At 45.2% G+C, this 25,075-nt stretch overlaps 1 protein-coding gene across 1 annotated transcript in view; it reads left to right on the top strand.

Annotated features, from left to right (window-relative positions):
* Positions 1–5,075: 5,075 nt before the first annotated feature.
* dram2b (DNA-damage regulated autophagy modulator 2b) overlaps positions 5,076–25,075 on the top strand; it is a 159,501-nt gene continuing 139,501 nt past the window's right edge. Inside the window, exons 1-4 of the mRNA XM_056273914.1 lie at positions 5,076–5,382; positions 5,500–5,567; positions 14,507–14,649; positions 15,619–15,796. Of these exons, the coding sequence (XP_056129889.1) occupies positions 5,252–5,382; positions 5,500–5,567; positions 14,507–14,649; positions 15,619–15,796 (520 nt within the window). The 5' untranslated portion in view covers positions 5,076–5,251. The remainder of the gene's footprint in view (positions 5,383–5,499; positions 5,568–14,506; positions 14,650–15,618; positions 15,797–25,075) is intronic.

Below are 25,075 nucleotides of genomic sequence, written 5' to 3'. Positions count from 1 at the left end.
CTATAATGACATTCATCTATTTTGGAGGCAAGTAGTGCTGAAACCAAAAAGTAGTCTATGCGTGAGTGAGTTCTATGAGTACCGGAATAGCAGGAATACTCTACTGCGTTCGCTTTACCATGCCTCCAAACATCAAACAAGTTCAAGTCCTTCATAAAATGGTGGATCGTCTTCCTGGACTTACTGTGGGTATCATCTAAACCAGTTGAGACCAGTTTTGAAGGATTAACGTACAGTTAAAGTCACCAGCTATTATGTATTTCCCAGGATGATTTGAAGCAGTCAAAAAGAGACTATTATAGAATTTAGAGTCATCTTCATTGGGGCCGTAAACATTTATCAAAGTTAAGGTTTCAGATAATAACCTACCCTGGATTACAATATACCTCCCTGCAGGGTCCTTAACTACATGCTGTACCCGTAATGGAACCGATTTATGAATTAGTATCATAACCCCTCTAGCATGAGTGGTGTAAGGAGCAGACAACACTTGACCCTGCCATCGTCTTGCTATTTTGGGAACATCCTCATCCACCATGTGTGTTTCTTGTAAAAAAACGATTTTTGATTTCAAGGATTTTATCCTGCTCATTACCTGCTTCACCTTTGTGAGTTTGATCAAACCCCTACAATTCCACCAAGTAAGTTTTACCTTGCAACTCTCTGACATTGATTCCGGTATGTTATATTAGGACCCGTAGTGAAAAAGTACTTTGACAAACCATACCCACTGATGAAAGAATAAATAATAAAATGAAACCACAAAAACCCACCCTCAACCCCATACGAACCTAAAGTCCAGGAACTCTGGACATCCCCTCCCATCCCACGTTTAACTACCGCTAAAACGAGTTTCTCTACCTTTTCTTTTCTTCTCGCTCAAGCTCGCTGTCTTACTTTTTTCTAAATACTAATCACACATAACCTCAGTAATGAACTGTGCAACGCTTACAACATGTAGGCATATATAACATTAACCACCCGAACACATACACCAACCTGGAACCCGTGCATGCAGACTGGAAGACGAGGAGAGGGAAAAGTCTGTAGCCTGGTCACAAGAGTCCGCGATGCATTGCGCCTTCCTTCCTCCGACAGGCGCATAAACCGATGATGACTCTCTCTGTCCCTTAGGCCTAGGCCTACTTGGATGTGCCCACGTCATTTCGGCTGGTGCTTGGACATTGTCTCTCATTCGGGGTTAAGGGCATTCCACAAAAGCTGAGTAGTCTAGCTATAAACGAGACTCCGTCCTGTCCAGGTAGAAAAATAAAGCCTAAACAAAAACAAAATGGCGACAGCCCGAACACGTAGCTACATCTTTCGTGTAAATGGAAATAAAATAAAATAAAGCGGGCTTAATAGGCTACTGCGTCAGTCCTTATCCAAGGGATTGAATAAACTTCTCCACTTCTGCTGGGGTTTGAAAGGTGTGGGGTCTCTCGTCGTGTGTTACCAGGAGCCGGGCTGGAAAGATGATTCTGTGCTTGTGGATCCCCCTGTCTCTCAGCTTCTCCCGGACCTGGTCGTAGTCGCGCTGCATCTTGTGCACCCCAGCAGAGAGGTCGATGTGAAAACGGACCGGCGTGTTCTTGTAAAGGACCTGTCCCTTGGTTTTGGCTGCCTTTAGTACTCGCTCCCTGTCCTTAAAGGTCATGAACCTCATGATCAATGTGCTTGGACGACCCGTGCGAGACTTTACAGGAGCGCCGATTCTATGAGCCCGCTCCACTACCAAGCCCTCCCGCGGATCCATGTTCAGAGCCTCCGGCACCACTTCTCCAAACATGCAGGCGCATCCTGGCCCTCTTCTCTCTCCGGTAGGCCACCAACCTTACGTTATGTCGCCGACTCCTGCATTCCAAGTCCTGCACTTTGTCAGTAAGGCTTTTGACGGCGCTCTCCAGCGTGCTGACTCGGGGTGTTAGCTTCTTCACGTCGTCCTCCACGTCACACAGCCGTCGCTCGGCCTGTTCCATGCGACCCGTGCAGTCCTGTATCTGTTTCTTTACATCCGCAATTGTCGCTTGCACTCCATCAATTTTCTTGTAAAGTCCACTTTTCAAAGACCGTATGGCTTTCATGATATCTTGGTTGCTATTCTTATCTGTGTCTAACATTTCGTCGTCTTCTTCCTCGTGGTCGTCTTCTTCGTTAGCCATATTTTCAACCTGCATGGCGTCGCTAGCCTTCTCAGCCTCTTCCTCGTGTCGCGATTTCCCTTTCTCCTTCTCTTTCTCTCTCTGCTTTTTCTTTCGGGTTTTTCCCTGACATTTTAGTTCTGGGTACTCTTATACACGTATTGCGTGACTTTGGACAAGATTCGGATTAGTATTGTAGGATTAATTTACACGGTAGCTGCAGAGCTTGAGATGTGCGACCTCCTAGTCCCTCGCCATAACCGGAAGTCGCTCCAGAGTCAATTAAAGCCAAAAGTTTAGTGGACTGACCTTTAAAACTGATGGTAGCTTGCAACTGGGTACGTGGACGAGGAGACAGAGGGCAGACAGTTGGGCTCACGAGGATCCTCCCCCTCCCTCGTGAGCCTGCTAATTTGACGGAACGGTGAGGGCAGGAGGCGAGAAAGTGACCAGGCTGACCACAATACAAGCAGCTGTTCTCGGTGATGCGGCGTTGACGCTCCTCCGGGTTGAGCCGGAAGCGGCCGAGTTGCATCGGCTCCGAAGCTGGGGAAGAGTCACGCCTCGGGCTTTCTCGGAGCTCGGCCCCCAGAGTTTGGAGGTGTGGCCCGTGGTAAGTTGTTGTGACCAGGAAAGCGGCGCGTCCTCTCTCGCCTCCGCTCCCGGAGACGGTTGTCCACACGAATGGCCAGGGTAACCAATTCCTCCAACCCTCCAGGCTCGGGGTAGGAAACCAATTCGTCCTTTATGGATTCGCTTGGCCCGTTGGAAAAGCCGGCCTGGAGGGACTCGTTGTTCCATCCGCTCTCCGCTGATAGCGTACGGAACTCAACTGAGTAGTCAGCGACGCTGCGGGAACCCTGGCGGAGAGAGATCAGTCTTTTTGACGCATACTTTCCCCGCACGGGATGGTCAAAAACCTGGCGAAAAGCAGTGGTGAACTCAGCGTAGGATGAGGACGCGGAGGCCCGCATCTCCCACACCGCTGTAGCCCAATCCACAGCGCTTCCCCGGAGAAGACCCATGATGTAAGCGACTTTGGCTTCATCCGTGGAATATGACTGAGGCTGCTGGTTAAACACAATCCCACACTGCATCAAAAAAGGGCAACACAGTCCAAAATCTCCATCATACCTATCAGGCGGGGCAACCCATGGTTCCTTAGCCGAAGTTGATGGCGCTGGGGGTGGCGGAGTTGGAGGGGCGGAGGCACTAAGTTGGGTCTGGATTCCGGAGATCTTTGAGCTGAGCCCACGGAGGACGTCAGCCATCCCCTGTAGCACCTGGCTGTGCTGGCTGAGGACCGATTCCTGGTTGGCTACAGCCTGGCAGACCGTGGCCAGGTCTGTGGTGGAATGGTCTGCTGGATCCATAGTGGCTGGAACGTACTGTCACGTATCGGGAAAGAACCCAAAAGCAGATGGGGCAACCAGGTAAGGGAATAATCCAGTCTATATTGAAGCGACCGATCTCGGGGGTAGAGCAGGAGGTGGCTCTGTGACAGGTAGGCAGGCAGGCAGAAGTCCATGAATGGCGACGTTCCAGCGAAGACTGGTCCACAGTGGAGGCTTTTTAAGGGTGATGATCACTTTGATGTCAAGGGAGAGCGGCTGACTGCTTTGAAGTCAAGGGGGAGAGGCTGTGACGGGGGGGGGGTGTCAGCAGGTGTCAGGGGCGATCGCTTTGATGTCAAGGGCGAGAGGCTGTGACAGACTCAGTATAAGGACAGTTCCAGTATAAGGACAGTCCCAGTACAAGGACAGTCTCAGTATAAGGACAGTTCCAGTATAAGGACAGACTCAGTATTAGGACAGTCCCAGTATAAGGACAGTCTCAGTATAAGGACAGTCTCAGCACAAGGACAGTCCCAGTATAAGGACAGTTCCAGTATAAGGACAGCCTCAGTATAAGGACAGTCCCAGTATAAGGGCAGTCTCAGTATAAGGACAGTCCCAGTATAAGGACAGTCCCAGTTAAATGACAGTTCCAGTATAAGGACAGTTCCAGTATAAGGACAGTCCCAGTATAAGGAAAGTTCCAGTATAAGGACAGTCTCAGTATAAGGACAGACTCAGTATAAGGGCAGTCTCAGTATAAGGACAGTCCCAGTTAAAGGACAGTTCCAGTATAAGGACAGTTCCAGTATAAGGACAGTCCCAGTACAAGGACAGTCCCAGAACACGTCCACAGGAAGTGCAGTTCACATCAATGTCATTTTTCATTTTTGTGCAGATAATGTTAGTTGGGTATTAGGGATGGAGAAGTTTGAAACCGACACCTGGAGGTTTGCTTGTGATTCAGCAACTTGAAGACAAGGTCCAGACTTGTTCCCAGAGGAACAAATCTTCTGCAGTAATGGGACAGGGACAGTGTCTTTCTGAAAGAGGGATGTGATCCTGCTGTTCCGGGTGGAAGGGCTGGATAAAAACATGTCCCTACAACACCGTCATTAGTGGTGTCATGTAAAGCTAACGGACCAGGGCAGAGAAGGGGCTCAGTGTTGCCCTTAAACCACGTCATCGCTGCTGTAGGAATGGCATCCATTACACCATCACACCCTTCTGGGGTGACAGGTGTATTATAAACGGACACACACTCAGAATAACTAATTAAAAGACCTTTTCGATTAAATAACCGTTTTACAAATAAAATATCGTTGTTAAACCAGTTTGTTGTTGAATCAGACCTCATTCCGAACGAGCTGTGCATGAGAGAGAAGCAGTACATAAGAGACCACGCCAACAGCAGAGGTCCATCTAGTGGACAGCTGACAAATTACCCTCCGCTCTCGCGCTTCCCCCGCGCGCTGCCGTCATCCTCCGTCATCGGTCCAGCGACCGTCGCCCCGGTGACAGGGCTGTCACAGTTCGGTTCGTGCATTGCGTCATTACCATGCACCGGAAGTAAGCCCCACTTTCGATCTCGCTGCGATCCCGGAAGTATCAGGCGGCAGTACCCCGTCGTATTGGCGTTAAAGTCAGTACATCCGCGGCTGGTGTCTGAGGGGTCGTCCACAGACAGTTGTTCCTACAGCGCGCATCTAACTTCCAGGTGTCACCGGGCACACGCCACAGACAAGACACCGACCGACACACACGGAGCACGAGGCCATGTGGTGGTTTCAGCAGGGCCTCTGCATCCTGCCCGTAGCGCTGGTGACCTGGACATCAGCCAGCATCATCTTCGTCTACATCACAGCGGTGGTCCTGAGACACGTTGACCCTCTGGTACCCTACATCAGGTTCGGACCCCTTCACTCCGCTGGCAGCGCCGTTCACGTCCGCTTCTTAAAGGTCACGTGATTCACACCCGAACCAGAATCAGCTGAAGGGAATTTACCCACTTTTCTTTATTGCAGTGACACGGGAACGATGGCCCCGGAGAGATGCCTGTTCGGGTTGATGCTTGACGTGTCCGCATTCCTAGGTTACACACGACTGGTTACACACGTCTGGTTACACACTACTGTTTACACACTACTGTTTACACACGTCTGGTTACACACTACTGGTTACACACTACAGGTTACACATGTCTGGTTACACATGTCTGGTTACACACTACTGGTTACACACTACTGGTTACACATGTCTGGTTACACACTACTGGTTACACACGTCTGGTTACACACTACTGTTTACACACGTCTGGTTACACACTACTGGTTACACACTACTGTTTAGTCACGTCTGGTTACACACTACTGGTTACACATGTCTGGTTACACACTACTGGTTACACATGTCTGGTTACACACATCTGGTTACACACTACTGGTTACACATGACTGGTTACACACTACTGGTTACACACGTCTGGTTACACATGTCTGGTTACACACGTCTGGTTACACACGACTGGTTACACACGTCTGGTTACACATTTGTTTCATCAGTGTACTTATTCATCACAACCTATGTTCTCTGGCAAAGACTTGTCAGCTCAGAACTTGGAGAATGGGCTAGCTGCAGTACTTACTCTCAGGAGTACATGCAGTACTGACTCTCAGGAGTACATGGTCTGCAAGCTGTCAGATGAGATGGCCGGCTGGTGGCTGTGAGAGGGTTTAAGCTAAACGTGACTGTGTAGATGTGACTGCTTCACTGACGTTCTGTTAGTGTGTAATGCTGGACTGTAGAGGTGGGTCAGTTGTCATGGTCAGTATGCTTTTCAGTTGTAAACGACAATAGTTTGTATATTCATGGAACTAGATACTTTCAGTTTAGAAACTCTGGTTTGCCAGGATGGAAATGGAACAGCGTAGGATAACATATACTATATATATTATATTACATTATTATTGTTATTATTATTATACTTAGATAACATATTATACTCGGATAGATATTGTACTTGGATAACATTATACTTGGATAACATATTAGATAAATATTATACTGAGATAACGTATACTTAGATACATATACTTAGATAACATATTATACTTAGATAACTATACTTGGATAACATATTATACTTAGATTAATCTTATACTTAGATAACATATACTTGGCTAAATATTATACTTAGATAACATATACTTAGATACATATTATGCATACATAACATATTGTACTTAGATAAATATTATACTTAGATAACATATGCTTGGATAACATTGTACTTAGATAAATATTATACTTAGATAACATATTATACTTAAATAAACATTATACTTAGATAACATATTATACTTAGAAAACATATTATACTTAGATAAATATACTTAGATAAATAGTATACTTAGATAACATTTTATACTTAGATAACATATTATACTTAGATAAATATACTTAGATAACATATTATACTTAAATAAACATTATACTTAGATAACATATTATACTTACATATTATACTTAGATAACATATTATACTGAGATAAATATTATACTTAGATAACATATTATACTTAGATAACATATTATACTTAGATACATATTATACTTAGATAACATATTATACTTAGATAACATATTATACTTAGATACATGGATGAAGATACCGTCTGCAAACTGAAAGCTACTGTTACAAAGTCTTGCCCTGTTATGCACAGTACAAACTCCTGCCACACATCTGACACACATGTAAGGGTCTGACACGCGTGAGGCGTGAGGGTCTGACACGCGTGAGGTGTGAGGGTCTGACACGTGTGAGGTGTGAGGACATGACACGTGTGGTGTGAGGGTCTGACACGCGTGTGACGGTCTGACACGTTTGAGGTGTGGGAGTCTGACGTGTCAGGTGTGAGGGTCTGACGCGTGTGAGGTGTGAGGATCTGACATGCGTGAGGTGTGAGGGTCTGACACGCGTGAGGCATGATGGTCTGACACGCGTGAGGTGTGAGGGTCTGACACGCGTGAAGTGTGAGGGTCTGACACGCGTGAGGCATGATGGTCTGACACACGTGAGGTGTGAGGACCTGACACGCGTGGTGTGAGGACCTGACACGTGTGTGGTGTGATGGTCTGACACACGTGGTGTGAGGACCTGACACGCGTGAGGTGTCGAGGGTCTGACACGTGTGTGATGTGAGGGTCTGACACGCGTGTGACGGTCTGACACGTGTGAGGTGTGAGGGTCTGACACTGTGAGGTGTGAGGGTCTGACGCTTGTGGTGTGAGGGTCTGACACGTGTCAGGTGTGAGGGTCTTACACGTGTCAGGTGTGTGGGTCTGACACATGTGAGGTCTGATGGTCTGACACACGTGTGGTTTGAGGGTCTGACATGCGTGACGTTTGAGGGTCTGACGCGTGTGGTTTGAGGGTCTGACACGTGTGAGGTGTGAGGGTCTGACACGTGTGGTGTGAGGACTGGACACGTGTGGTGTGAGGGTCTGACACATGTGGTGTGAGGGTCTGACACGTGTGGTGTGAGGGTCTGACACGTGTGAAGTGTGAGGGTCTGACACGTGTGGTGTGAGGACCTGACACGCGTGAAGTGTGAGGGTCTGAAGCTTGTGGTGTGAGGACCTGACACGCGTGAGGTGTGAGGGTCTGACACGTGTCGTGTGAGGGCCTCACACGTGTGAGGTCTGAGGGTCTGACATGTGTGAGGTCTGATGGTCTGACACACGTGTGGTTTGAGGGTCTGACACGCGTGACGTTTGAGGGTCTGACGCGTGTGGTGTGAGGGTCTGACGCTTGTGGTGTGAGGGTCTGACACATGTCAGGTGTGAGGGTCTGACGCGTATGGTGTGAGGGTCTGGCACGCGTGAGGTTAGAGGGTCTGACAAGTGTGAAGTGTGAGGGTCTGACACGTGTGAGGTGTGAGGGTCTGACACTGTGAGGTGTGAGGGTCTGACGCTTGTGGTGTGAGGGTCTGACACGTGTCAGGTGTGAGGGTCTGACACGTGTCAGGTGTGAGGGTCTGACACGTGTGAGGTCTGATGGTCTGACACACGTGTGGTTTGAGGGTCTGACATGCGTGACGTTTGAGGGTCTGACGCGTGTGGTTTGAGGGTCTGACACGTGTGAGGTGTGAGGGTCTGACACATGTTGTGTGAGGACTTGACACGTGTGGTGTGAGGGTTTGACACGTGTGGTGTGAGGGTCTGACACGTGTGGTGTGAGGGTCTGACACGCGTGAAGTGTGAGGGTCTGACACGTGTGGTGTGAGGACCTGACACGTATGGTGTGAGGGTCTGACAGGTGTGGTGTGAGGGTCTGACACGTGTGGTGTGAGGGTCTGACACGTGTGGTGTGAGGGTCTGACGCGTGTGGTGTGAGGACCTGACACGCGTGAAGTGTGAGGGTCTGAAGCCTTTGGTGTGAGGACCTGACATGCGTGAGGTGTGAGGGTCTGACACGTGTGGTGTGAGGGTCTGACACGTGTGAGGTGTGAGCGTCTGGCACGCGTGAGTTGTGAGGGTCTGAGACACATGTCAGGTGTGAGGGTCTGATGCGTGTGAAGTGTGAGGGTCTGACACGCGTGGTGTGAGGACCTGACACGCGTTAAGTGTGAGGGTCTGAAGCTTGTGGTGTGAGGGTCTGACACGTGTGGTGTGAGGGTCTGACGCTTGTGGTGTGAGGACCTGACACGTATGGTGTGAGGGTCTGACACGTGTGGTGTGAGGGTCTGACACGTGTGAAGTGTGAGTGTCTGACACGTGTGGTGTGAGGGTCTGACACGTGTGAGGTCTGAGGGTCTGACACGTGTGAGGTCTGATGGTCTGACACACGTGTGGTTTGAGGGTCTGACATGCGTGACGTTTGAGGGTCTGACGCGTGTGGTTTGAGGGTCTGACACGTGTGAGGTGTGAGGGTCTGAAACGTGTGAGGTGTGAGGGTCTGACACGTGTGGTATTAGGACTTGACACGTGTGGTGTGAGGACCTGACACGTGTGGTGTGAGGGTCTGACACGTGTGGTGTGAGGGTCTGACACGTGTGAAGTGTGAGGGTCTGACAGGTGTGGTGTGAGGACCTGACACGTATGGTGTGAGGGTCTGACACATGTGGTGTGAGGGTCTGACACGTGTGAAGTGTGAGGGTCTGACACGTGTGGTGTGAGGGTCTGACACGTGTGAAGTGTGAGGGTCTGACACGTGTGGTGTGAGGACCTGACACGTGTGGTGTGAGGGTCTGACACGCGTGAGTTGTGAGGGTTTGACACACGTGAGGTGTCTGCTAGAACAGCTGAAGATGAAGAGACACTTCAACTTCCAGCAGACAGCATCCAAAGCACACATCCAAATCCACGAAGGACTGGCTCACCAAAAAAAGATCCACGTTGTGGATTTGCCCGGCCAGAGCCCAGACCTGAATCCAGTAGAGAATCTGTAGGGTGACCTGAAGAGGGCTGGTCACAGTAGATTTCTTCACAGTTTGATTGTAGTAACTGTGTTGTAGATGTGTTATATCCACTGTGTTGTAGATGTGTTATGTCCACTGTGTAGTAGATGTGTTATGTCCACTGTTGTAGATGTGTTATATCCACTGTGCGTAGATGTGTTATGTCCACTGTTGTAGATGTGTTATGTCCACTGTGTGTAGATGTGTTATATCCACTCTGCGTAGATGTGTTATGTCCACTGTGTTGTAGATGTGTTATATCCACTGTGTGTAGATGTGTTATGTCCACTTTGTGTAGATGTGTTATGTCCACTGTGTAGTAGATGTGTTATATCCACTGTGTGTAGATGTGTTATGTCCACTGTGTTGTAGATGTGTTACATCCACTGTGTGTAGATGTGTTATGTCCACTTTGTGTAGATGTGTTATGTCCACTGTGTAGTAGATGTGTTATATCCACTGTGTGTAGATGTGTTATGTCCACTGTGTTGTAGATGTGTTACATCCACTGTGTTGTAGATGTGTTATATCCACTGTGTTGTAGATGTGTTATGTCCACTGTGTAGTAGATGTGTTATGTCCACTGTTGTAGATGTGTTATATCCACTGTGCGTAGATGTGTTATGTCCACTGTTGTAGATGTGTTATGTCCACTGTGTGTAGATGTGTTATATCCACTGTGCGTAGATGTGTTATGTCCACTGTGTTGTAGATGTGTTATGTCCACTGTGTGTAGATGTGTTATGTCCACTTTGTGTAGATGTGTTATGTCCACTGTGTAGTAGATGTGTTATATCCACTGTGTGTAGATGTGTTATGTCCACTGTGTTGTAGATGTGTTACATCCACTGTGTGTAGATGTGTTATGTCCACTTTGTGTAGATGTGTTATGTCCACTGTGTAGTAGATGTGTTATATCCACTGTGTGTAGATGTGGTATGTCCACTGTGTTGTAGATGTGTTACATCCACTGTCTGTAGATGTGTTATATTCACGTTGTGTAGATGTGTTATATCCACTGTGTGTAGATGTGTTATGTCCACTGTGTGTAGATGTGTTATGTCCACTGTGTGTAGATGTGTTATATCCACTGTGTGTAGATGTTTATATCCACTGTGTGTAGATGTGTTATATTCACGTTGTGTAGATGTGTTATGTCCACTGTGTGTAGATGTGTTATATCCACTGTGTGTAGATGTGTTATGTCCACTGTGTTGTAGATGTGTTATATCCACTGTGTGTAGATGTGTTATATCCACTCTGTGTAGATGTGTTATGTCCACTGTGTTGTAGATGTGTTATATCCACTGTGTGTAGATGTGTTATGTCCACTGTGTTGTAGATGTGTTATGTCCACTATGTGTAGATGTGTTATATCCACTGTGTGTAGATGTGTTATGTCCACTGTGTTGTAGATGTATTATGTCCACTGTGTTGTGGATGTGCTATAGCCACTGTGTGTAGATGTGTTATGTCCACTGTGTTGCAGATGTGTCATGTCCACTGTGTTGTAGATGTGTTATGTCCACTGTGTTGTAGATGTGTTATATCCACTGTGTTGTAGATGTGTTATGTCCACTGTGTGTAGATGTGTTATATCCACTGTGTTGTAGATATGTTATGTCCAGTGTGTTGTAGATGTGTTATATCCACTGTGTTGTAGATATGTTATGTCCACGGTGTTGTAGATGTGTTATATCCACTGTGTGTAGATGTGTTATATCCACTGTGTTTTAGATCTGTTATGTTCACTTTGTTGTAGATGTGTTATATCCACTGTGTGTAGATGTGTTACATCCACTGTGTTGTAGATGTGTTATATCCACTATGTGTAGATGTGTTATGTCCACTGTGTTGTAGATGTGTTATGTCCACTGTGTGTAGATGTGTTATATCCACTGTGTTGTAGATGTGTTATGTCCACGTGTTATGTCCACTGTGTGTGGATGTGTTATATTCACTGTGTTGTAGATGTGTTATATTCACTGTGTGTGTAGATGTGTTATGTCCACTGTGTTGTAGATGTGTTATATCCACTGTGTGTAGATGTATTATATCCACTGTGTTGTAGATGTGTTATGTCCATTGTTTGTAGATGTGTTATATCCACTGTGTGTAGATGTGTTATATCCACTGTGTTGTAGATGTGTTATGTCCACTGTGTTTAGATGTGTTATGTCCATTGTTTGTAGATGTGTTATATCCACTGTGTTGTAGATGTGTTATATCCACGTGTTATGTCCACTGTGTGTGGATGTGTTATATTCACTGTGTTGTAGATGTGTTATGTCCACTGTGTTGTAGATGTGTTATGTCCACTGTGTTGTAGATGTGTTATGTCCACTGTGTGTGGATGTGTTATATCCACTGTGTGTTGATGTGTTATATCCACTGTGATGTAGATATGTTATGTCCACTGTGTTTAGATGTGTTATGTGCACTGTGTGTAGATGTGTTATATCCACTGTGTGTAGATGTGTTATCCACTGTGTCAGAGATGTGTTACGTCCACTGTGGGTAGATGTGTTATGTCCACTGTGTTGTAGATGTATTACGTCCACTATGTCTAGATGTGTTATGTCCACTGTGTGTAGATGTGTTATGTCCACTGTGTGTAGATGTGTTATCCACTGTGTGTAGAAGTGTTATATCCACTGTGTTGTAGATATGCTATGTCCACTGTGTGTAGATGTGCTATCCACTGTGGGTAGATGTGTTATATCCACTGTGTGTAGAAGTGTTATATCCACTGTGTGTAGATGTGTTGTCCACTGTGTGTAGATGTGTTATATCCACTGTGTGTAGATGTGCTATCCACTGTGGGTAGATGTGTTATACCCACTGTGTGTAGATGTGTTATATCCACTGTGTGTAGATGATTCATGTCCACTGTGTGTAGATGTGTTATATCCACTGTGTGGTGGTTTTGTGGTGCTTTTAGATCCACTGAGTGGTGGATTAAGATCCATTGAGTAGTGGTTTTGTGGTGGTTTTATAGCCACTGTGTGGTGGTTTTGTGGTGGTTTTATAGCCAATGTAGTGGTTTTGTGGTGGTTTTAGAGACACTGTGTGGTGGTTTTGTGGAGGTTTTAGATCCAGTGTGTGGTGGTTTTGTGGTGGTTGTAGATCCACTGTGTGGTGGTTTTGTGGTGGTTTTAGATCCAGTCTGTGGTGGTTGGAAGTGGGGGATTCTGCCATGCAAGCATTTCAGACAGGCTGTTGTGCAGTAAACATCTCAGGTCAAATGTTGTGAAATGATGTTGTCCGTCAGCCACAGGTTGTAGACCTTCTACATCTATCTGACAGCGTGTACACCTACATCTATCTTACAGGTTGTAGACCTTCTACATTTATCTGACAGGTTGTAGACCTTCTACATCTGTCTGACAGGTTGTAGACCTACGTCTATCTGATAGGTTGTAGACCTTCTACATCTGTCTGACAGTTTGTAGACCTACATCTATCTGACAGGTTGTAGACCTTCTACATCTGTCTGACAGGTTGTAGACCTACATCTATCTGACAGGTTGTAGACCTTCTGCATCTTTCTGACAGGTTTTAGACCTTTTACATCTATCTGACAGGTTATAGACCTACATCTGTCTGACAGGTTTTAGACCTTTTACATCTATCTGACAGGTTATAGACCTACATCTATCTGACAGGTTGTAGACCTTCTACATCTGTCTGACAGGTTGTAGACCTTCGACATCTATCTGACAGGTTTTAGACCTTCTACATCTATCTGAAAGGTTATAGACCTTCTACATCTATCTGACAGCTTGTAGACCTTCTACATCTATTTGACAGCTTGTAGACCTTCTACATCTATCTGACAGGTTGTAGACCTTCTACATCTATCTGACAGGTTGTAGACCTTCTACATCTATCTGACAGGTTGTAGACCTTCTACATCTATTTGACAGGTTGTAGACCTTCTACATCTATCTGACAGGTTGTAGACCTTCTCCATCTGTCTGACAGCTTGTAGACCTTCTACATCTGACAGGTTGTAGACCTTTTACATCTGTCTGACAGCTTGTAGACCTTCTACATCTATCTGACAGGTTGTAGACCTTCTACATCTGTCTGAAAGGCTGTAGACCTAAATCTATCTGACAGGCTGTAGACCTTCTACATCTGTCTGACAGCTTGTAGACCTTCTACATCTATCTGAAAGGCTGTAGACCTTCTACATCTATCTGACAGGCTGTAGACCTTCTACATCTGTCTGGCAGCTTGTAGACCTTCTACATCTATCTGACAGGTTGTAGACCTTCTATATCTATTTGACAGGTTGTAGACCTTCTTCATCTATCTGACAGGTTGTAGACCTTCTACATCTGTCTGACAGGTTGTAGACCTTCTACATCTATCTGACAGGCTGTAGATCTTCTACATCTATCTGACAGGTTGTAGACCTTCTACCCTTAGCTGTCGCTGCTTGTATGATGAGAAGAATCAAATACTGCTTGTTTCAAAGTTATTTTCCTTTCACTACTCACTGATCATTCTGCCAAGGTGCGTTTGTTGAACCCGTGTCTTACCAGGTGGTGTGTGGTTTTGCTTGCAGGCATGGCCACCACATATGTGCGCTACAAGCAGGTGCAGGCTCTGACAGGACACGGAGATCATAAACTCCACAACCTCAACCATGTTGGCCTTGTGCTGGGCTGGATCAGCTCCTTTGGCATGTGTGTTGTTGCCAACTTCCAGGTCACTATTCTTTGTTGTATGTGTTTGCATGCTAGTGTTTATGTTTCTTTAGATCCCCAGGAGGTGTTACCCAAGGCAACAGCTCCTCTTCCTGGGGTCCACATTAACACTTCCTACGACAACCTTCATGTATACACATGCTTTCACATGCATGCATGCATAAATAAACACAATCGCATCATTACATTCAATTCATCCCCCACCCCATCCCACCCACCTCCATTAAACCAGCATTATTAGAGAAGCCAAACACATACCACCACCCCCCCCACACACACACGCGCACACACACACACACACTTACAGTAGCATCGATCACAGACTGCACCTACAAGCTGCTTTGAGCTACATATTTCAGAATAAAAAATATAAAAAGTTATGTAGTAGACATTTTAGACAATGTGTATGTCTGTACCCAAAAATAAGCTCTTAAGTTGCTTTTTGAAACGTTCTTTACTGGTTGCCCGAGTAATAACGTGTGGCAGCCTATTCCACTGTGAAATGGCCCTACACATAGCAGCTCTTTTCATTGCATTAGTTCTGGGTTGAGGACTTGTAACATGGCCCCTGCTGACTGGTCTTGTTCCATGTTCATGGCTGTCCTGGGAACGAGTTATTCTTGAGTACAGGCAGTAGGGTTGTTTTGACACAACTATATTCCTGAATAACGTTAGAAGACTGCGTGCTCATCCGTCTTCTCCTTTCAGCCAGGCAGGATCACGGTGCATTTGGTCTGCACCTTTTCTCATTGAGCACCTGAGTGCAAGACGTGCTGCTCTATGCTGCCCTATCTGAAGCTTGTTTAGCCCCTGTTTTGCTGCACTCGACCAGATTGCTGGGCACTAAATACAAATGGTCACTTATACTGCCTCATCTTCATCCTCATCATCATCATCTTAGTAATCTTAAATCTTCCTTCAATCAGTGATATGTCAAGATGTAAATCTGTTTTGTACTTTTTTCCTCCAGAAAACCACCCTGTTCTCCATGCATCTGGTAGGGGCCGTGCTGACGTTTGGGGTAGGGGCGCTGTACATTCTGGTCCAGATCCTCATCTCCCTCAAGATGCAGCCCCATTTCCACAGTAAGGCCACCTTCAGAGTCCGCCTTGCCATTGGGATCTGGACTGTGGCCAGCATCATCTCCAGTATCCTTGCTGCATGAGCCTGAAGTCACCCCTAGTGACACAGTACGGCTCCAAACACCTGAGTCCACCATCACAAGCTGTTCCATCATTTATCTGTAATTGTTGATGTGAGGATGTTCTTGATACACGGTGGGTTTTTGTTTTGGTAACAATTAAGAGCAGATACTGATGTAATTAAGATGGTCCTCTATGTGTTATCATAGGAGCTTTCATTTTGAAAAAGGTGGCCCTGTGATGGCCTGGCGGCCTGTCCAGGGTGTCTCCCCGCCTGCCGCCCAATGACTGCTGGGATAGGCTCCAGCATCCCGGCCGCCCTGAGAGCAGGATAAGCGGTTCAGATGATGGATGGATGGATGGATGATTGGATGGATGGATGGATGGATGGATGGATGGATGGATGGGTGGATGCTTGCTGTGTAAAAGTTATTCCGGCTGTTTGTAAATGTGTCAGCAGACTTTAGTGGAGTTGGTCATGTTAAAGTCTTGCCCCCTGCAGATCTGCTGCAGCCCACTTGTTCACACTACAGTCATCTGCAGAAACCAGAAAGCTGCTTCCACTTTCTTTTTTTTGTTTGGGGAGGAGGAGTGTTTCTCCCTTTTTCTCCCCAGTTGTACTTGGCTGATTACCCCGCTCTTCCGAGCTGTCCCGGTCTCTGCTCCACTCCCTCTGCTGATCCGGGGAGGGCTGCAGACTACCACATGCCTCCTCCCATACATGTGGAGTCACCAACCGCTTCTTTTCACCTGACGGGGAGGAGTTTCACCAGGGGGACGTAGCGCGTGGGAGGATCACGCTATTCTCCCCAGTTCTCCCTCCCCCCCAAACAAGTACCCCGACCGACCAGAGGAGGCGCTAGTGCAGCGACTAGGACACACATCCACATCCGGCTTCCCACCCACAGACACAGCCAATTGTGTCTGTAGGGACGCCCGACCAAGCTGGAGGTAACACGGGGATTCGATCTGGCGATCCCCGTGTTGGTAGACTGCCACACTACCTGGACACCCTTGGTTCCAATTTTTTATTTGACCTCAAAACAACGGCTAGCCAGGGGCTAGAGTTGGGTCGGTTTCTGTTTTGCCGGTCCGGTGCGTGAGCTTCAACCGGTTTGATTCTACGCAAGCCACTGACAGGGCATTTGTCATGATGAGACCCTGTGGCAAAGTAAAAAGCAGCCTACATCAGCAAATCCAGCTTGTGTCACATTAGTAATAAGCTATATGACCACATGGTTAATGTAACGTGATGTTTGTTTATAGACGCACTAACGGAGCCACTAGTGTCTGACAGGCCAGGCGCAATTTGTTGAGTCGAATCGAGCCGGTACTGCAGCGGGATCTCCTGCTCTACGGCAAATTCAGATACGGCAAATGGTCCGTCAACTCGCCGTGCCAAATCCATCAGGCACTGCGGGGCCGGATGTGCTGCTCTCCATAGAAAACCCGTTAAGTTGTATGTGCACCTGCAGGACAGAAGAGTAATGGAGTCGATGGAGAATCCCAAAGACGAAACTGTCAGGTTTGGTTGCTCTTTGTGAGACTTGGTGCCGACTTTGCCCCAACTAATATTTGCAACAAAAATATACTGCACAATCTAGTAACACTTCTGAGTAAGCTTGTTGTGGTTACCTCAGCCACTGAGACAAGCTATAAGGTACCAAAAAAGATATTCTGGTACCAGTATCGAATTCTAGGTACCGATATCAGCACCCGTGCCAGAAATATTTAAATAATACCCAGCCCTAAGGAATATTACAAAAGAAAAAAAGTGAAACATCTGTAACATGACAAGACAACCTCTGAAATACTCAGAGTGCTGAAATAATCTGGACACTCAATTTCTTAACCGACTTGAGTACAAATGGTGGATACACCCAATACTGGGAAATATGACTTCTTTGAATATTAGCAAAATATTGGACTTGTAATAGTAAAGAAATGATGCAGCACGGTGGTGCAGTGCTTAGCGCGGTCGCCTCACAGCAAGAAGATCCTGGGTTTGAACCCTGGGGTAATCCAACCTTGGGGGTCGTCCTGTGTGTGGAGGTTGCATGTTCTCCCCGTGTCTGCGTTTCCTCTCACCAGCCAAACATGTGGGTCAGCTACATGCCTTTCATTGTAGCTAACCTACATGTCAAAGCCTGACCTACATGTGAATCAAAGACATGTAGGTCAGCTGAATCAAAGACATGTAGGTCAGGTGAATCAAAGACATGTAGGTCAGGTGACTCAAAGACATGTAGGTCAGCTGACTCAAAGACATGTAGGTCAACTGACTCAAAGACATGTAGGTCAGGTGAATGAAAGACATGTAGTTCAGGTGACTCAAAGACATGTAGGTCAGCTGAATCAAAGACATGTCGGTCAGGTGAATCAAAAACATGTAGGTCAGCTGACTCAAAGACATGTAGGTCAGCTGACTCAAAGACATGTAGGTCAGGTGAATGAAAGACATGTAGTTCAGGTGACTCAAAGACATGTAGGTCAGCTGAAATCAAAGACATGTAGGTCAGCTGAATCAAAGACATGTAGGTCAGGTGACTCAAAGACATGTAGGTCAGGTGAATCAAAGACATGTAGGTCAGGTGAATCAAAGACATGTAGGTCAGCTGAATCAAAGACATGTAGGTCAACTGAATCAAAGACATGTAGATCAGCTGAATCAAAGACATGTAGGTCAGCTCAATCAAAGACTTGTAGGTCTGCTCAATCAAAGACATGTAAGTCAGGTGAATCAAAGACATGTAGGTCAGCTGAATCAAAGACATGTAGGTCAGGTGAATCAAAGACATGTCGGTCAGGTGAATCAAAGACTTGTAGGTCAGCTGACTCAAAGACATGTAGGTCAGCTGACTCAAAGACGTAGATCAGGTGAATGAAAGACATGTAGTTCAGCTCAATCAAAGACATGTAGGTCAGGTGAATCAAAGCCATGTAGGTCAGCTGAATCAAAGACATATATGTCAGGTGAATCAAAACATGTAGGTCAGGTGAATCAAAGACATGTAGGTCAGGTGAATCAAAGACATGTCGGTCAGGTGAATCAAAGACATGTAAGTCAGCTGACTCAAAGACATATAGGTCAGCTGACTCAAAGACATGTAGGTCAGGTGAATGAAAGACATGTAGGTCAGCTGAATCAAAGACATGTCGGTCAGGTGAATCAAAAACATGTAGGTCAGCTGACTCAAAGACATGTAGGTCAGCTGACTCAAAGACATGTAGGTCAGGTGAATGAAAGACATGTAGTTCAGGTGACTCAAAGACATGTCGGTCAGGTGAATCAAAGCCCTGTAGGTCAGCTGAATCAAAGACATATATGTCAGGTGAATCAAAGACATATATGTCAGGTGAATCAAAACATGTAGGTCAGCTCAATCAAAGACATGTAGGTCAGGTGAATCAAAGACATGTAGGTGAGCTCAATCAAAGACTTGTAGGTCAGGTGAATCAAAGACATGTAGGTCAGCTCAATCAAAGACATGTAAGTCAGCTGAATCAAAGACATGTAGGTCAGGTGACTCAAAGACATGTAGGTCAGCTGACTCAAAGACATGTAGGTCAGCTGACTCAAAGACATGTAGGTCAGGTGACTCAAAGACATGTAGTTCAGGTGAATCAAAGACATGTCGGTCAGGTGACTCAAAGACATGTAGTTCAGGTGAATCAAAGACATGTAGGTCAGGTGAATCAAAGACATGTACGTCAGGTGACTCAAAGACATGTAGGTCAGCTGACTCAAAGACATATAGGTCAGCTGACTCAAAGACATGTAGGTCAGGTGAATGAAAGACATGTAGTTCAGGTGACTCAAAGACATGTAGGTCAGGTGAATCAAAGACATGTCGGTCAGGTGAATCAAAGCCCTGTAGGTCAGCTGAATCAAAGACATATATGTCAGGTGAATCAAAACATGTAGGTCAGGTGAATCAAAGACATGTAGGTCAGCTGACTCAAAGACATGTAGGTGAGGTGATTCAAAGACATGGAGGTCAGCTCAATCAAAGACTTGTAGGTCAGGTGAATCAAAGACATGTAGGTCAGCTCAATCAAAGACATGTAAGTCAGCTGAATCAAAGACATGTAGGTCAGCTGACTCAAAGACATGTAGGTCAGCTCAATCAAAGACATGTAGGTCAGGTGACTCAAAGACATGTAGGTCAGCTGACTCAAAGACATGTAGGTCAGCTGACTCAAAGACATGTAGGTCAGGTGACTCAAAGACATGTAGTTCAGGTGAATCAAAGACATGTCGGTCAGGTGAATCAAAGACATGCATGTAGGTCAGCTGACTCAAAGACATGTAGGTCAGCTCAATCAAAGACATGTAGGTCAGGTGAATGAAAGACATGTAGTTCAGCTCAATCAAAGACATGTAGGTCAGGTTAATCAAAGCCATGTAGGTCAGCTGAATCAAATACATATATGTCAGGTGAATCAGAACATGTAGTTCAGTTGAATGAAAGACATGTAGTTCAGGTGACTCAAAGACATGTAGGTCAGCTGACTCAAAGACATGTAGGTCAGCTCAATCAAAGACATGTAGGTCAGGTGAATCAAAGACATGTAGGTCAGCTGAATCAAATACATGTAGGTCAGCTCAATCAAAGACTTGTAGGTCAGGTGAATCAAAGACATGTAGGTCAGCTCAATCAAATACATGTAGGTCAGCTCAATCAAAGACATGTAGGTCAGCTCAATCAAAGACATGTAGGTCAGGTGAATCAAAGACCTGTAGGTCAGCTCAATCAAAGACTTGTAGGTCAGGTGAATCAAAGACATGTAGGTCAGCTCAATCAAAGACATGTAAGTCAGCTGAATCAAAGACATGTAGGTCAGCTGACTCAAAGACATGTAGGTCAGCTCAATCAAAGACATGTAGGTCAGGTGAATGAAAGACATGTAGGTCAGGTGACTCAAAGACATGTAGGTCAGGTGACTCAAAGACATGTAGGTCAGCTGACTCAAAGACATGTATGTCAGCTGACTCAAAGACATGTAGGTCAGGTGACTCAAAGACATGTAGTTCAGGTGAATCAAAGACATGTCGGTCAGCTGAATCAAAGACATGTAGGTCAGGTTAATCAAAGCCATGTAGGTCAGCTGAATCAAAGACATATATGTCAGGTGAATCAAAACATGTAGTTCAGTTGAATCAAAGACATGTAGGTCAGCTGAATCAAAGACATGTAGGTCAGCTCAATCAAAGACATGTAAGTCAGCTGAATCAAAGACATGTAGGTCAGCTGACTCAAAGACATGTAGGTCAGCTCAATCAAAGACATGTAGGTCAGGTGAATGAAAGACATGTAGGTCAGGTGACTCAAAGACATGTAGGTCAGGTGACTCAAAGACATGTAGGTCAGCTGACTCAAAGACATGTATGTCAGCTGACTCAAAGACATGTAGGTCAGGTGACTCAAAGACATGTAGTTCAGGTGAATCAAAGACATGTCGGTCAGCTGAATCAAAGACATGTAGGTCAGGTTAATCAAAGCCATGTAGGTCAGCTGAATCAAAGACATATATGTCAGGTGAATCAAAACATGTAGTTCAGTTGAATGAAAGACATGTAGTTCAGCTCAATCAAAGACATGTAGGTCAGGTGAATGAAAGCCATGTAGGTCAGCTGAATCAAAGACATATATGTCAGGTGAATCAAAGACATGTAGGTAAGCTGACTCAAAGACATGTAGGTCAGCTCAATCAAAGACATGTAGGTCAGGTGAATGAAAGACATGTAGTTCAGCTCAATCAAAGAAATATAGGTCAGCTCAATCAAAGACATGTAGGTCAGGTGAATCAAAGACATGTGGGTCAGCTGAATCAAAGAGCTGTAGGTCAGCTGAATCAAAGACATGTAGGTCAGGTGAATCAAAGACATGTAAGTCAGCTCAATCAAAGACATGTAGGTCAGCTGAATCAAAGACATGTAGGTCAGCTCAATCAAAGACATGTAAGTCAGCTGACTCAAAGACATGTAGTTCAGTTGAATGAAAGACATGTAGTTCAGGTGACTCAAAGACATGTAGGTCAGCTCAATCAAAGACATGTAGGTCAGCTCAATCAAAGACATGTAGGTCAGCTGAATCAAATATATGTAGGTCAGCTCAATCAAAGACATATAGGTCAGGTGAATCAAAGACATGTGGGTCAGCTGAATCAAAGACATGTAGGTCAGCTGAATCAAAGACATGTAGGTCAGGTGACTCAAAGACATGTAGGTCAGCAGAATCAAAGACATTTAGGTCAGGTGAATCAAAGACGTGGGTCAGCTCAATCAAAGACATGTAGGTCAGCTGAATCAAAGACATGTAGGTCAGGTGACTCAAAGACATGTAGGTCAGCTGAATCAAAGACATGTAGGTCAGGTGAATCAAAGACATGTAGGTCAGCTGAATCAAAGACATGTAGGTCAGCTGAATCAAAGACATGTAGGTCAGCTCAATCAAAGACATGTAGGTCAGGTGAATCAAAGACATGTGGGTCAGCTGAATCAAAGACATGTAGGTCAGCTGAATCAAAGACATGTAGGTCAGGTGATTCAAAGACATGTAGGTCAGCTGAATCAAAGACATGTAGGTCAGGTGACTCAAAGACATGTAGGTCATCTCAATCAAAGACATGTAGGTCAGCTGAATCAAAGACATGTAGGTCAGCTCAATCAAAGACATGTAGGTCAGGTGACTCAAAGACATGTAGTTCAGTTGAATGAAAGACATGTAGTTCAGGTGACTCAAAGACATATAGGTCAGCTGACTCAAAGACATGTAGGTCAGCTGAATCAAAGACATGTAGGTCAGGTGAATAAAAGACATGTAGGTCAGCTGAATCAAAGACATGTAGGTCAGCTCAATCAAAGACATGTAGGTCAGGTGAATCAAAGACGTGGGTCAGCTGAATCAAAGACATGTAGGTCAGGTGAATCAAAGACATGTAAGTCAGGTGATTCAAAGACATGTAGGTCAGCTGAATCAAAGACATGTAGGTCAGGTGACTCAAAGACATGTAGGTCATCTCAATCAAAGACATGTAGGTCAGCTGAATCAAAGACATGTAGGTCAGCTCAATCAAAGACATGTAGGTCAGCTGACTCAAAGACATGTAGTTCAGTTGAATGAAAGACATGTAGTTCAGGTGACTCAAAGACATGTAGGTCAGCTGACTCAAAGACATGTAGGTCAGCTCAATCAAAGACATGTAGGTCAGGTGAATCAAAGACATGTAGGTCAGCTGAATCAAATACATGTAGGTCAGCTCAATCAAATACATGTAGGTCAGGTGAATCAAAGACATGTAGGTCAGCTCAATCAAAGACATGTAGGTCATGTGATTCAAATACATGTAGGGCAGCTGAATCAAAGACATGTAGGTCAGGTGACTCAAAGACATGTAGGTCATCTCAATCAAAGACATGTAGGTCAGCTGAATCAAAGACATGTAGGTCAGCTCAATCAAAGACATGTAGGTCAGGTGACTCAAAGACATGTAGTTCAGTTGAATGAAAGACATGTAGTTCAGGTGACTCAAAGACATGTAGGTCAGCTGACTCAAAGACATGTAGGTCAGCTCAATCAAAGACATGTAGGTCAGGTGAATCAAAGACATGTAGGTCAGCTGAATCAAATACATGTAGGTCAGCTCAATCAAAGACATGTAGGTCAGGTGAATCAAAGACATGTGGGTCAGCTGAATCAAAGACATGTAGGTCAGCTAAATCAAAGACATGTAGGTCAGGTGACTCAAAGACATGTAGGTCAGCTGAATCAAAGACATGTAGGTCAGGTGAATCAAAGACATGTAGGTCAGGTGAATCAAAGACATGTAGGTCAGCTGAATCAAAGACATGTAGGTCAGCTCAATCAAAGACATGTAGGTCAGGTGAATCAAAGATATGTGGGTCAGCTGAATCAAAGACATGTATGTCAGCTAAATCAAAGACATGTAGATCAGGTGACTCAAAGACATGTAGGTCAGGTGACTCAAAGATATGTAGGTCAGGTGACTCAAAGACATGTAGGTCATCTCAATCAAAGACATGTAGGTCAGCTGAATCAAAGACATGTAGGTCAGCTCAATCAAAGACATGTAGGTCAGCTCAATCAAAGACATGTAGGTCAGGTGAGTCAAAGACCTGTAGGTCAGCTCAATCAAAGACATGTAGGTCAGGTGAATCAAAGACATGTAGGTCAGCTCAATCAAACACATGTAAGTCAGCTGAATCAAAGACATGTAGGTCAGCTGACTCAAAGACATGTAGCTCAGCTCAATCAAAGACATGTAGGTCAGCTCAATCAAAGACATGTAGTTCAGTTGAATCAAAGACATGTAGTTCAGTTGAATGAAAGACATGTAGTTCAGGTGACTCAAAGACATGTAGGTCAGCTGACTCAAAGACATGTAGGTCAGCTCAATCAAAGACATGTAGGTGAGCTCAATCAAAGACATGTAGTTCAGCTGAATCAAATACATGTAGGTCAGCTCAATCAAAGACATGTAGGTCAGGTGAATCAAAGACATGTAGGTCAGCTGACTCAAAGACATGTAGGTCAGCTGAATCAAAGACATGTAGGTCAGGTGACTCAAAGACATGTAGGTCAGCAGAATCAAAGACATTTAGGTCAGGTGAATCAAAGACATGTGGGTCAGCTCAATCAAAGACATGTAGGTCAGCTGAATCAAAGACATGTAGGTCAGGTGACTCAAAGACATGTAGGTCAGCTGAATCAAAGACATGTAGGTCAGGTGAATCAAAGACATGTAGGTCAGCTGAATCAAAGACATGTAGGTCAGCTGAATCAAAGACATGTAGGTCAGCTCAATCAAAGACATGTAGGTCAGGTGAATCAAAGACATGTGGGTCAGCTGAATCAAAGACATGTAGGTCAGCTGAATCAAAGACATGTAGGTCAGGTGATTCAAAGACATGTAGGTCAGCTGAATCAAAGACATGTAGGTCAGGTGAATCAAAGACATGTAGGTCAGCTCAATCAAAGACATGTAGGTCAGGTGACTCAAAGACATGTAGTTCAATTGAATGAAAGACATGTAGTTCAGGTGACTCAAAGACATATAGGTCAGCTGACTCAAAGACATGTAGGTCAGCTGAATCAAAGACATGTAGGTCAGGTGAATAAAAGACATGTAGGTCAGCTGAATCAAAGACATGTAGGTCAGCTCAATCAAAGACATGTAGGTCAGGTGAATCAAAGACGTGGGTCAGCTGAATCAAAGACATGTAGGTCAGGTGAATCAAAGACATGTAGGTCAGGTGATTCA

Source organism: Lampris incognitus, chromosome 2 (assembly GCF_029633865.1).
Source record: "Lampris incognitus isolate fLamInc1 chromosome 2, fLamInc1.hap2, whole genome shotgun sequence".
NCBI lineage: Eukaryota > Metazoa > Chordata > Actinopteri > Lampriformes > Lampridae > Lampris > Lampris incognitus.
The sequence above is the reverse complement of the archived record's forward strand: the minus strand, read 5'-3'. Positions and strand labels throughout refer to the sequence as shown.